The following is a 14109-nucleotide window of genomic DNA, read 5'->3' as shown; positions in this document are numbered from 1 at the left end:
ACACACTTTTGCTGTGGTTCAGCTCCTGTCCTGAAACTGACCTTGGTGTGACTGGTAAATGATTAGTAAATGCCCATTCTGTAGTAGCATCCCCATCCTTTTATAGTAAAGCTTCTCATAGTTAGCTCCAGTGCCCTGGCCAAATTCCATCTTGGGTAATTCCATTCTGTCTCCTTAAAGTCTCCCTGTCATTTCAATTAGGCACAGGATTCTTCTTCCCTGCACAACAGTTTATAACGAGAAGTGTTGCTAGGGGCTGTCAAACAGCTGCCACCTTCACTCTGGGTGGCTGTGTTTTCTTGCTGGGTGTAGGGTTTCTTGCGTGCTCTGCAAAGCCCTTTGGAATCCTTCAGGGTGAAAGATGCTCTAAAAATACATCTCTGTTGGGTGTGGTACATAATTATTTTCAATTAATGCAAATAGCAGGCTGGCTGGAAATTCCACTAACCGTCGTGCATTCATTAGGCAGAGGTGTCTTGTTGCTTGAAAAACTTAAATGATGGATTGAAATCAATCTACGCTGACATTGGGGGGTTGGAAAACCAAGAGATCTCCCTTCCCACCTGTGGGTGTGTAGTGGGCACTGGGGCATTGTGTTTTCTTCCATCTCCTTCAGTCAGGTGCAGAGCTACCATGGGAAACACCACCAGTGATCGATTGTCTGGGGAACGCCATGGCTCCAAATCTCACCGCTCCGATGGAGCCAGTAGCACCCATTCCACGAAGGATCATCCCCACAAGATCATGGTGGGCAGCACTGATGACCCCAATGTTTTCAGCACCCTTGACTCCAAGGTATGGGCTGGCCTCTCTATCCCATTCCCCATCCTTGCAGGATCATAACCAATGATGCAGGTCACCATATTGGCAGCTTTGCTGAGCTCATTTTCTAGCAGATCTGAGTCAGACATTTGTGGGGTTTGTTTTTTTTAATTTGGAAGTGCCTAATTACCCTACTGTTTGTACAATACACCCCACTACAGTCAGTGCCTAGGGGTGATACAGTGTGTACAGAACACCCCTAGTCAAAGGGTATCAGGAAAAGGGGCCCATTTAGAAGAAAGTCCAGAGAATGGAGTGAAAAGAGGACACAACGCAAAGGCTGTCATTTGGCTTGGACAGAGAAACTAGGAAATGACTCGGGCACATCCTCAGCTGGCGTAAATTTTCTTAGCTCCATTGTCTGAAGTGGAGCAATAATAATGTAATGCCAGCTACAGTTCTGCATCTTAGACTCCAGAGTCTAGGGCAGAAGAGAGTCATCCTCATATTGAAGGTAGTGCATAGATCAAGGAAGGTGAGAATAGAGGCATTTGGATACTATAGCAAGGAGAGCTGTGTAATTGCCTAGCTCCATGATGTGGCAAAGGGGTCTTGTGACTTGGACACAGAGATTGTTGGTGAGGGCAATGAAGAGGAGGAGCATAGTGGAGAGGAAGTCAAAGCACTGGAGTAGATGCCAGGGGGGCAGTGGGTGGACAACAATTGGGTAATCTGTGGTGCATTGTGGAGCTGGAAAATCTCTGCTGCTCCTGCTTTGATGTGTGCTGAAGGGCTATGGAAGAACAGTGTGATTGGAGAGCCAGCCCTGATCCCTGCTGTATCTGCATGTTAGCTAGGCTGTAGGATGGCTCTTGTTTTCTTCATGCAGCTTGCTGGGGAGAAGGAGTTTATGTCATGGCAGCATGATCTGGAAGAGTCAGTAAAGCCTTCACAGCAGGCTCGTCCCACTGTCATACGCTGGGCTGATGGAGGCAAGGAGGTCTTCATCTCTGGGTCTTTCAACAATTGGAGTGCCAAGATCCCACTCATCAAAAGGTATTTCCTCTCTCTGGGAAGCCTTTGCATATGCAAGTCACAATAACTTGAGGAAGAGGGGTGATATAAAACACATTGATTAAATAATTTATTTAACCAGTTCCCTCTACTAGACTTCTCACTGTTCTTTGGGTCTGTGTTCCTTAGTTGAAGTACGGACTGGTGAATTATTATGGTTTTATTAGCCAAAATAGCTTTGAAAAACAAGAAAATTACAGCAAGTGAAATAAAGTTGGTAATAACGTCTACAGTGTCAAAAACTGAACTCTTGAGACGTTATCTTCAAGAAGTAATAAATCAGTTCAGTTAATTCAAGGGCTTAGTCTTGGTAACAAAAATAAGCTAACTTTCCCAGTTCTATACTAATCTGAGCAGGTGATTTTGGTGTCAACATGGAACTACAGATCCTTAAATATGGATCCTTCCAAGCATATCTGCCAGTGGAATTATGGGACTGCTTGTGGCAGTCCAGTGTGTGGTGTTGGTTCAGGTTGTGTGTGAATGTACAGGGATAGCATGGGACAGGGGTGTGTGTGAGTGAGAGAGAGTGGGGTAGGACTGGTCTGTGATGTGTTGAGATGTCTCTCGATGCGGAGTGTCTCTTAACACAGTGGTTCTCAACCAGGGGTACACATACCCCTGAGGGTATGCAGAGGTCTTCCAGGGGGTACATCAACTCATGTAGATATTTGTCTAGTTTCACAAGAGGCTACGTAAAAAGCACTATAGTGAAGTCAGTGCAAACTAAAATTTCATACGGACAATGACTTCTTTCTACTGCTATATACTATACACAGAAATGTAAGTACAATATTTATATTCCAATTTATTGTATAATTCTATGTAAAACTGAGAATGTAAGCAATTTTTCAACAACAGTGTGATGTGACACTTGTGTATTTTTATGTCTGGTTTTTGTAAGCAAGTCATTTTTAAGTGAGGTGAAACTTGAGGGTACTCAAGGAAAATCAGACTCCTGAAAGGGATACAGTAGTCTGGAAAGGTTGAGAGCCACTGTCTTTGAATTGCAGGAATTCTGTCTGTGCTCTCCAAAGCAGTACTGCGTGAGCTGAGCTCAGGCACTAGGCTCAGGCTCGAACTATCTAGGACTGGTGTGACCGGTGACCCTGTGGAAGAGCAACCTCTGCGGTGCTATTTCTGTAACGACACTGTGTCCTGTTCTCCTCTCTGTCCTTTCAGCCACAATGACTTTGTTGCTATTCTGGACCTGCCCGAGGGCGAGCACCAATACAAGTTTTTTGTGGATGGCCAGTGGGTTCATGACCCTTCCGAGGTAACTCTCAGCTGTTTTCTCTCCTCAGAGACTCAGTGAGTGCTCTTCTTCGGCTCAGTATGCTGCCTCAGCACTGTGGAAATGCAGTGTGCACCCCATCCCCTAGGCTGGTTCAGCCTCTCCTCCCTGCTTCTCATGTAACATTTTCTTCCCTTGGCTATGATTGTACAGCACCAGCAGCCCTCATCCTGCTTTGATTGGTGCAGCACTGATTGCCCCTCTCTATACTCTGGTAACATGTTGAAGCTGTTTCACCCCATAAGCATTTCTGTGCATGTAGCTAATGGAATAGCTTTTAGAGCCTCTCTGCATCCATCGCTTGATTCCATGTCCCAGGCCCTTGCTTCCCAGGACTAACTTTACAGCAGATTCCTCCCCATGGCCTTGACTCCCTCATGCAGCGGTCTAGGTTTGAAATTAAAATAAAGGCATTTTTCTTTAACATTGCCTGGGTTGGAGGTGCAGAGAGCAGGAAGGGATCGGTGGTTCCACTGACTTATTCCTTCTGGAGCCTAGCTCTATGCTCAAACAGACCGTGTAATCCTACTTAGAACATCATCTGGTGACCCACAACAGTGTTAAAAGGGGCAGCTGGGGACCAGAATTCCTTTAAGCCAGTTTCAGTATAACCAGCCAGATTAGGGCATCTGGTTCCCTTAATCTCCTGCTCAGAGGTGATGCCTGCAGCTGATAAAGGGGCAATGTGATAAAATAGTAATCTAGTTATCTGCTGGTAGGAGGATGGGCCTACAGAAGAGGATTATTAAAGCACAGTGTGGGGGTGGAGTTGAATAGATTTCCAATTACTCTCAATTTTTGGCAAGCAAATGGGCGAGAACAGTGAGAAAATGCTAATGAGGCATGCCTGTGAGCCCGTGTTCAGATAAGAGTCTGAAACTTCTGTATCCTGGAGGCTAGCAGGGCATTCTTCAACATAGTGTCTCTTGAGCCTTGGGCAGCTCTTGTGGCTTATCTGCTCTACCTCTGCCTCTTGGCTTGACACACAGATGGGTGATGTATGTGCTACTGTAGGAGGGGGATAGATAAATGGAGATGTGTGATTGTCCATGTGCAGGTGGGGGAGAGAGGGCTGGGAAAAGCGTGGGCTTGGCTACACTTGCGAATGTAGAGCGCTGGGAGTTAAACCAGTCTTCGGAGACCGCAGCAGGGAAAATGCAGCTGTGTGTTTACACTGTCAGCTGCAAGCACAATGGCGTGGCCACATTAGCAGCTCTTGCAATGCCACAAAGAGCAGTGCATTGTGGTAGCTATCCCAGTGTGCAAGTGGCTGCAACGTGCTTTTCAAATGCGGGAGGGTTGAGTGTGACAGGGAGCGTGTTGTGTATATGTGGGGGGAGAGACAGTGTGTTTTGGGGGCAGAGAGCATGTCAGCATGCTATCTTGTAAATTCAGACAGCAGCACACACACCCATACACACCCACCCACACACACACCCACCCCCACACACACACACACACACACACACACACACACCCCAGCAGCTTTCCACTTAATGGTTGGCTTTGTCCTGGAGCAGATAAGCATGCAGGCTGTCAAAAATGGAGCTTTGAAAGGGGATATCTGCATGCCTGCAGCCGATTGCAAAACAATGAGAAGAGTGGCCACTTGACTTCAGGGGATTATGGGACTTTCCAGAGGCCAGTCACAGCGCAGTAATACAACACCTTGTCCACGCTGACAACTGGGCATTTCAGTGGGGGCGCAGCAAGCTTTATGCGTCTTGTGGAGGTGGATTACCAGGAGCACTCCAGCTGCAGTGTTCAGATGCTCTACATGCCTTGCCAGTGTGGACACCTCAGGAGTTAAGGTGTCCGGGGCTGCTTTAATGCACTCTAACTTGCAAGTGTAGCCAAGCCCTGTGATTGTGATTGTGTGAGTGGGAAGAGGATGTAGGTAGATCACTTTCTTCACTTTTCATTTCAGCCTGTGGTCACCAGCCAAATGGGCACCATTAACAATCTGATTCACGTCAAGAAGTCTGACTTCGAAGTATTTGATGCATTAAAGGTGGATTCTCTGGAGAGCTCAGAGACTTCATGTCGAGGTACATTTCTCATGGCTCTCAGTGCTTGCTGACATTGACTGTGACACGTGCCCCTTTCTTCCTTCGAGACTTGCTCAAAGCTCCTATGACACTGATTGCACTGAAGGGAATGAGCCCCTTGAGTTGGAACTCCAGCTGACAGATTTGATAGCAGCCTTCAACTACCTGAAAGGGGGTTCCAAAGAGGATGGAGCTCGGCTGTTCTCAGTGGTGGCAGATGACAGAACAAGGAGCAATGGTCTCAAGTTGCAGTGGGGGAGGTCCAGGTTGGATATTAGGAAAAACTATTTCACTAGGAGGGTGGTGAAACACTGGAATGCGTTACCTAGGGAGGTGGTGGAGTCTCCTTCCTTGGAGGTTTTTAAGGCCCGGCTTGACAAAGCCCTGGCTGGGATGATTTAGCTGGGAATTGGTCCTGCTTTGAGCAGGGGGTTGGACTAGATGACCTCTTGAGGTCCCTTCCAACTCTGATATTCTATGATTCTATGACAGCTGGGCGAGTGCCTGACACACAGCTGCGAGGAGTAGTGTTTGTTGTTATATTGCACCATTGCCGAAGGACCCAATGCTGTGCAATACACACACTAATGTCCCCTCTCTGAAGAGCTTGCTGTCTGAGTGCCTTGTAAGTGTGAGTGATTTAGTTTTCTGATCTGAGCCTTGTAAGTGTGAATGGGGGTCAGTTGTGTGAAGGTGCTGAGGTGCCAGAGTTTTTTAAAACTGAAATCTAACACGCTAGATTTGCCAATTTTAAGCATTCTAGCCAGTGTTGGAATGGAATTTAATTAGGATAACATCTTTTTAATGAGTCCCAGGAGCACTAGTTTACTAATTTTATCACTTTTACCTTGGACAGTTTACTAATTCACCCAGAACCACATAAATGGATAATCAATAGTTTATCAACCAACTGTAGATACAAGCAATAATTTAGGCATGTACTGAACACAAAATACACATGCAGTCATGTAATTAACATAAACCAGTGTGAGGGCCTGCAGCTATACCAAGGAACAATACAAATCACCAAGATTTCTTCTTACGTTTACTGACAATCATCAGTTATCAATTCTTTAGTCCCTGTAATACATGATCATGCTTCTGGGACTTCTCCAAGGAGTAAGGGTGCACTAGTCCTAGGGCACACTGTGGTCACTGCTATTGGAATTGTTTGGTATGAGGGGTACTAGTTCAAAATATCAAGAACAATTGCTTAAATTGTTTTAAGTCTCTTAGGCCAATTTGTGGAGTTGACAAAGGAGAATATACATAAAACATTAGTTAAATGCCAAAATATAGTTACTTGAGGTCTCACTAAAAAGAGTGTGGCCCCAACAAAGTAACTGTGTTTTTATGCTAGTGACCAGAAAGAAATACAATCCCTGAAATACAACATCATGACTTCTTAGTCTGTAATCCTGGGATCGGGGGAGACTTTTCCATTCTGCTTGTCCTAGTGTCCGTAGCACTTCTGGATTCTGCAGCTTCTTTGTAGGTTTAGTCAACTGCTTTGTCCTGTAACCCTGGAGAGCGGGGTGGGGGAAACTGTCTACAGGGTACAGCAAGCTTTGGGTACTTTGACCGGGGTCCTAGTGGGGGCCAGCTATCGTCACTCAATTAGGGTGAACTGTAAAATATGGGGCAGCCAAACCCCCAAAAGCTGGCAGATATTCCAATACTTAGATTTACCAAGCTAGCGTAAAACAGCTTCTTTATTACCTTACCGGTTACTCAGAAGTCCAAACAACACAGTTCCCTTAAAGTGATCCAGCCTCAAGTCTCCATCCAGGTGCCCACATCAAATATGATGAAAATTTCTGTAAATCTTATTTCATCATATAAAAGAAAAGGTTCTACCAATCCCAAAGGATCGGACACATTACCCCCTAGGTTATTAAATATTCCAAATCTTACCCAAATACACACTACAGCCAATTCCTATTAACTAAACTAAAATTTATTAAAAAACAAGAGAGAGAGTATGGTTAAAAGATCAACATATATACAGACATGAGTTCAATTCATTGAGGTGCAGATTCATAGCAGAGATGGTGAGCTTCATAGTTGCAAAGAGTTCTTTTAGAAATAGTCCATAGGTTATACTCCAATGTCCAAATCTCATATTCAGGGCGTACCAGCATAACTGGGACCTCAGTCTTGCGACTGGAACTTCCCCTGATGACGCCGAAGCAGATCTGAGATGACAGAATCAGGACCCAAGGCTCTTTTATACAATTTCATGGCCTCTTTGACAGATTGGGATTTCCTGGGGGGAACAAAAGGTAATTAGGATGACTTTGAAGGAGGTCCATTACCGGTACTTAGCTATACGGACCAGTCTTTGCGCTCCAGTTTCAGCTCTTGGTTTCTCTGCCTCTGTTGGTATCCAGTAGATGGTGTCTATGTATAACAAATATCTTCAGTCTCTTTCTTATCGGAGGCTCTTTATGTTTGATTCGTTTCAAATAGTGCATTTCTGTACTAACCCAGACTGTTAACTGGAATTTCTCCTTCCTTAAGCGATTTCTTTTAATATTCCAAAGTTACACCGTGGTGAGTTGCTATCTACTTTTTTGGTCACAAGCTTCCTAGGTGATTTCAATTTATGTTCTACACTCCTCTCCGGTTCTTAATTTCCAATTAGATGGGAATTACCACCACATGCAAATCATGAGAATTTCCTGTCTAGGAACTCTCCTTTCCTGGGAACTGTGCAATTCAACCTTTAGTTTGATTGACGCTCCCAACGAGCTGTGCCCCTGTGGTGTTGTGCGTATTGATTCCCATGCTCTATTGCTCCATGAGGAGGCTCCAGTTTGGGATGTGCATAGGGGTGCATGGTGGTAATCCTGGTCACTGTGGAGACGAGGGAGAATAAGGTGATTGCTTCCTAGTTAGGTAAGCAGAGAGAGGGCTGTAATAACCTATTATCAATATATATTCAAGGCATATTTGACATCTATACATCTTATAGCCTGCTGGGACCAGAAGCTTCCATTGTGCAAGCAACTGGCTAGTTTAGTATCAGAGTTGATTGTTCTAGTAGTAACCTGTGTAGAAAACCTCCCATTTTCTTTCTGCTCACGTTGTAGCAAAGATCACTATGTTACCTCTCCAGATGCCAGCTGTGCTAGGTTGACCTGGAATCGCTGACTGGTAGTTCAGTCCTGCGTCAGGGAGTCCTGTAGCAGCGAATCATGTAGATCATTTGAGAAGCCCCTCTGCTGCTGATGATGCATCTTATACAGCAGTGGTTTTTAAACTTTTTTCCTGGGGATTCAGCTGAAGAAAATTGTTGATGCCCGCGACCCAACGGAGCTGGGGATGAGGGGTTTGGGAGGGGCTCTGGACTGTGGGTGCAGGCTCTGGGGTGGGGCCAGAGATGAGGGACTTGGGGTGCAGGAAGGGCTTCCGGGTTTGGGGGGGGCTCAGGGCTGGGGCAGGTGGTTGGGGTGTAGGAGGAGCTCCGGGTTTGCGGGGGCTCAGGGCTGGGGCAGGGGATTGAGGCATGGTGTTGAGGCGCGGACTTGCCACTGGTGGGTCCCAGTCAGTGGCGCAACGGGGGTGCTAAGAGAGGCTTCCCGCCTGTCCTGGCACCGTGGACTGCGCTGCACCCTGGAAGCAGCCAGCAGCAGGTCTGGCTCCTAGGCGGAGGTGCGACTCTCACCCACAGGCACCTCCCCTCCCCCGCACCCCCATCCAATGGGAGTGCTGAGCCGGTGCTCAGGGCAGGGGCAGTGTGCAGAGCCCCGTAGCGCCCCCTACCTAGAAGCCGGACCCGCTGCTCGCCACTTCCGGGGCACAGCGCGGTGTTGGAAAAGGTAGCCACTAGCCTGCCTCAGCTGGGCAGCACCGCCGATGGGACTTTTAATGTCCTGGTCTATGATGCTGACCCAGAGCAAGTCAACCCAGCACCTTACATGCCGTGACCCAGTAGTGGGTTGCGACCCACGATTTGAAAAACACTGTTATATACAGAGGCTTGTGCTAGAGTGGGAAATAAGACAGTGCAGTTTGACTCTCAAATAACCCCTTCAGTGCAGGAAGTGACAACCCCTTAGTATGGTCCTGGCACCTAGATGTATCCCCTTTGGAAGCCACTGCTTGCAGAAGGTGTTGCCAAGGCCATGGAACTGACACATTCTGTTGCACACATCTGCTCTCTTGGACTTGCAGCCCAGTGCCAATCCAGGGTTAATTAAAGAAGCCAGTGCTAGAAAGACCCTGCTGGGTCCCTCTAGTCCATTCATGGAGTTCTTAGGGGATGTCACTAGAGCTTTGTCCAGACCTACTTAAACTTTTCTCAAGTGATGAAGCTTCTGACACTTCCCTTCACATCTCCTTGGTGTTTTGTAGACCTGTCTAGCTCCCCGCCAGGACTCTATGGCCAGGAAATGTATGTGTATCGACCGGAGGAGCGCTTCAAATCTCCACCCATCCTCCCTCCTCACCTCCTCCAAGTCATTCTCAACAAGGACACCAACATCTCTGTGAGTAGCAGCCTCTCCCTGTGAGTGAGTTCATAGCTGGGTGTGGAGCAAGCAGGGGAGTTTGGACTGAGCGCTAAGAGGCTCTGCAGTAAGAGCAAAGGTGGCCAGAGGGTGCCCCACAGAGTTCTACAACATGTCCTGCTGCAGTCTTCCTAACTGTATGGCCTGAGGACATCATGGATCTCAGCATGCAGTACTCCAGGGGTTCTCAAACTTCATTGCACCGCAACCACCTTCTGACAAGAAAAATTACTACACGGCCCCAGGAGGGGGGACGGAAGCCTGAGCCTGCCTGAGCCCCGCTGCCCTGGGCGGGGGCAAAGCCCAAGGGCTTCAGCCCCAGGTGGGGGGCCTGTAAACTGAGCCCCACCACCTAAGGTGGTGGGGCTCGGGCGTTAGCCGTGGGCCCCAGCAAGTCTAATGCCAGCCCTGGTGACCTCATTAAAATGAGGTTGCGACTCACTTTGGGGTTCTGACCCACAGTTTGAGAACTGCTGCAATACTCCATCTTGATCCAAGCAGACAGCCCTCACTGTGTGCTGGTCAAAGCAGGCTGTACCTCTGCTCTGTGTTGGCTCCTTGCTCTCTCTGGTGCAAAGCCTGGGCTCCATCCTTGCTCTAGACAATAGAACATGGCTAAAATCCAGAGTATAAGTCTAATGTCCACTGAAATGAGAGATCCGTGCACACCCTAAAATGGGCCGGGGGTGGCATTTGCGAGTTGTTTCCGCATGGAGAGCCTGTCTGTGGCTGCCGCTCCCAGTTCCCATTTGCCTCTGTAGACTGACCCTTCTCCTTGTTCCAGTGTGACCCAGCTCTTCTACCGGAGCCCAACCATGTCATGCTCAACCACCTCTATGCACTCTCCATTAAGGTAAGTGATGGTCACACGGTGAGGTAGCTGCTTCACCTCTGAGGGCCTACGAGAGGCTACTGCTTTTATGATCTTCCCTTTCTGCTACGGGGTGTTGTGATGTGTGGCCCGGAAGTCTACACAGCAATGAAATGGATGCGCAGCCTGAGCTGGCTACAACGGGCCAGCCGCGGCTTTGTCTTTGCTGTGTAAACATACCCCAGAGCTCCTCTTCAGGTCTGGGAAAGGTACTCTGAGCGTCACCGCTAAATGCAAGGTGGAACTGATTGTTTAGCATAGGTAGCACATATTGTAAGGGGCCATACCAGGTAGAGTGGCCTGCTAATGTCCCTGCAGTCAGAGCACAAAAAGAGGGGGTTAAGTGGGCTACTGATTGTTGTAATAAGCCCCCTGGTTGAGGGAGCCAAGGGGGCACTGAAACAGTTGGCACTGGCAAACTTTAGTGGTTCAAGGTGGATCAGGGTATAGGACTGTGGGGGCTGACCATGGGGGCTGGAGAGGCACTGGGTCTCCCTAGCCTACTGCCTAGTCCAGTTCCAGCCTGGCTCCCTCATTCCACATTGGCCTCTAACCTTATTCTACTCTGTCCTTCCTATTAAAATCCACTTTTCAGAGTGTGTAACTGTCTGAATCCCGCTTACATACAAATCTCATCGCAGCCTGAGTTATGGCGCTTCTGGGGTAGCTGGCATCTGCCCACCAGCCGAAGGGAATGTGATCTCACTCACGGTCTAATTTAATGGGCATGTTTAATGGGCAGACACTCTCGTCCCCCTACCCCCCACCCCTGTGGCAGTACAGAAACTGGCAAACAGGCAGGGTGCCAGCCCAGAGCTGAGTGACTGAGACAGAGCAGGAAGCTGCAAGGCTCTCTCTGGGATTGATGGTGAGGTGCATGCGGCTTTGGCTTCCCAAAGTCTGTCCCTGTGGGCTGGCCTAGCTGCTGTTGCTAGGAGGAGGCAAGGCAGCTGTGCCGGGTGCTCTGCCATCGCTGTGGATGGAAGGGCTGGAAGGCCCTGACCGCTCCCTGCTCGCCTTGGGGAATGTTTTCACTAATGTCTCTGAGAAGAGCGCTTCTCTGGGGCAAGAGCCGCAGCTTCAAACACTGCTCTGCCTGCCTGCCCAGCTCAGACTCACGTGGGCTCCACTGTCTTCCTGAACTCCCCAGCCCGTCCCACTGGTCCCAGTTGCCTGTTGGCCCCTGCTCATCGCAGCCTGCAGGTGCTGTGCTTCGCTGTCACTTCCATTGATACCCTGTAGTCCCCATCACAAATTGCAGGATGTGCTGAACAGAGCCAGTCAGAAAAGGTATTTCCGGAGACTCCATTTGGGGTGAACCAATACAGAACGTTTTGGGCAGCTCTCAGGGGAGGGTCTCTGCTGTCCCACCCTCATCGGAGCTTGGGGGGGGAGGCAGAGCAGCCTGGCGCTCTGCCTTTGCATCCCCTGTGGGGTAGGGAGACCTGCCTGTGTTTAGTTAAATCGGTAACCGATTCAGCCAGACTCACTGTGCTGATCGGCATTTTCCCAGGACGTGGAGTTTTTGTCGGAAAACTTTGGACAGCTTTAGTACCAGATGCTGCGCCCAGAGCACTGCTACCAGACCCTTCTGTCATCCACAACCAACTTGCATGGTCATCAGGATCTAGCTTGGAATTTACCTCCGGGGACTTGTCTCTGCTTGTCTTTGTGTCGCTCTGATTCCTCTGCTCCTCTAGCACTGACCTTTCTCTCTGCCTTCCCACAGTCCAGCCAGCACAAGAGCAGTCTCTGCAACTGCTGGTGCTAGCAACAGCTCCCTGTTCTCTGTCTCAGTGACTCTCCTCGTCTCAGATCTTGGCTAGGAGCTGTCTCTCCCTCCTTTCTCCTTACTACATCAGTGTAACTGTGTCCCAGCACTGTGAAGTATCCTGGGGCCGTGGTGCATCTATGATCCGCACCACTAGCACTCTGCTGTGTTCTCTTGCAGGACGGCGTGATGGTGCTCAGTGCCACTCACCGCTACAAGAAGAAGTATGTCACCACTCTGCTGTACAAGCCCATCTGATCGTGTGTCTCGCCGCGTAGCACACAAGGAATGCCATGTTGTCTGCACGCAGTGGGCCACAGGCCTAAGAATAACTGGTGGTTGGCTCTAGCTGAACCTGGCAGGGGTGGAAGGGGATGAGCCCAGCCCTGTTGGATGTCTGAGCTATTCCCTCTGTATTCTGTTGGTGAGATTTGATTTCACCCTTTCGTACCCTGCCTCTGTCGGGTCCTCTGGCTTTGCTGAGTTCCCTGGCTTGGTCTACTGCCTGCCAGCTTGGCTCCCCATGGGGGAGTCACAGCAGGGAAGGAGCTGTCGGAAGCTCTTCCCCAGCTCCTCTGTCTGTAAGGGCTTTGGCCAGTTCCTCCGGCAGTTGCCTGCGGTGGGGCAGAGCCATGTCACTCTCCCTTTGCACCCCATGCCAAGGCCCTCTAGAATGGCCTGCTTCAGGGCAGAGTATTGGGGGGGGGGGGTGCACCTGAGCTCTGCAGGCCTGGGCTGGCTTCTTACCTCCCTGCACTTAGCTAATGGGACTGGAATGTGCACATGGCTCCCCTGAGAAGAGACCAGGGTTAGAGAGAGAGAGAGAGACACATACACCTACCTCTCTTTCTCTCTCTCTGCGCCTGCATTGGAGGGTTAATCCCAACCACCGCCCCCCACACACACTGTCCCGCCCACCTCAGGCATCGCCATCCCCAACATTCAGCTCTAGAGCTGTGGTCCTAGGCCCCAGAAGGCTGAGCCTTGACTTCTGTGGGGCCAAGAGGTGGGAGTTTCACAGGTTTAGGCCATAGCAGAATGGCTCTGTGTTGCCCTCCCCAGGCCAGTGCAGCATAGGAACTGCTGCTGTGATGCAGCAATTAGCGCCCCTACCCATCTGAGAGGAAGAGCCTGAGCTGCTGAGATGTTTGTCACATGGAGCCTGCGTGCTCTCTCTCCTGCTGACGGCCTGCTCCAGCGCCTGCGGGGGGCAAGGGAAAGGCTCCTGCCGCGTCCATGGCCCTTGCACCAGCTCTCACCAGTCTGGGTGTTTTGTGGGAAGAACTGCAGTGCTAGTGTACCCAGCAGCTGCCAGGGCTGCTCTGTCTGTGCAGGGGGCTCTCACATGCACTGGGGTTCTTGGCCTGGAAGCTGATCTCACTGTCATCCCAACAGTCTCCTACCCCATTGCACTGAAGTGGCTGGTTCTGTCTTGGCTAAGAGCTTTCCCAAGGTCCCAGTGCAGCCTTCTCTCACTCCTCAGTGCAAGGTTCTGCCATTGCCTCAGGCTGGGCTCCGCAGAGCTCACTGGCTCTGCAGCCCTTCTTTCTGGGGGAGTACTAGTGGCTGAGCTCAGCCTCCCTGGATCACGTGTCCTGAGGAATGTTTAGTGAGTGCCATTGTCACAAGCCCTTTGGGCTAAGCCTCTGCCAGGTTCAGCTCTTAGCCGGCGGGTGGGGAGGGGGCATTGCCATTGTATGCAATTGCACTTTACCAGTCACAAGGAGAGCACTGGCTCCCAGTCCTGCTGGAGTGCCTCCAGGGGCGGGGGTTGCTTT

At 49.7% G+C, this 14109-nt stretch overlaps 2 protein-coding genes across 2 annotated transcripts in view; one reads left to right on the top strand and one right to left on the bottom strand.

Moving 5' to 3' along the window:
• Window positions 1–616: 616 nt before the first annotated feature.
• PRKAB2 (protein kinase AMP-activated non-catalytic subunit beta 2) lies at window positions 617–13166 on the top strand (the record flags this gene model as incomplete). The annotated part of the gene is given in 7 exon segments (XM_034778588.1): window positions 617–795; window positions 1652–1818; window positions 3019–3112; window positions 5058–5178; window positions 9535–9668; window positions 10474–10542; window positions 12512–13166. Coding segments are annotated over 7 exon segments (825 nt in total). The 3' UTR covers window positions 12590–13166.
• Window positions 7269–14109, bottom strand: part of LOC117881392 (myomegalin-like) — a 162662-nt gene continuing 155821 nt past the window's right edge. The window contains exon 40 of the mRNA XM_034778578.1: window positions 7269–7444. Coding sequence (XP_034634469.1) covers window positions 7406–7444 — 39 coding nt within the window. The 3' untranslated portion in view covers window positions 7269–7405. The remainder of the gene's footprint in view (window positions 7445–14109) is intronic.

The sequence above is a fragment of the Trachemys scripta genome, chromosome 8 (genome assembly GCF_013100865.1).
Source record: "Trachemys scripta elegans isolate TJP31775 chromosome 8, CAS_Tse_1.0, whole genome shotgun sequence".
NCBI classification, from domain to species: domain Eukaryota; kingdom Metazoa; phylum Chordata; order Testudines; family Emydidae; genus Trachemys; species Trachemys scripta.
This window is presented reverse-complemented; position numbering and strand designations above follow the sequence as displayed.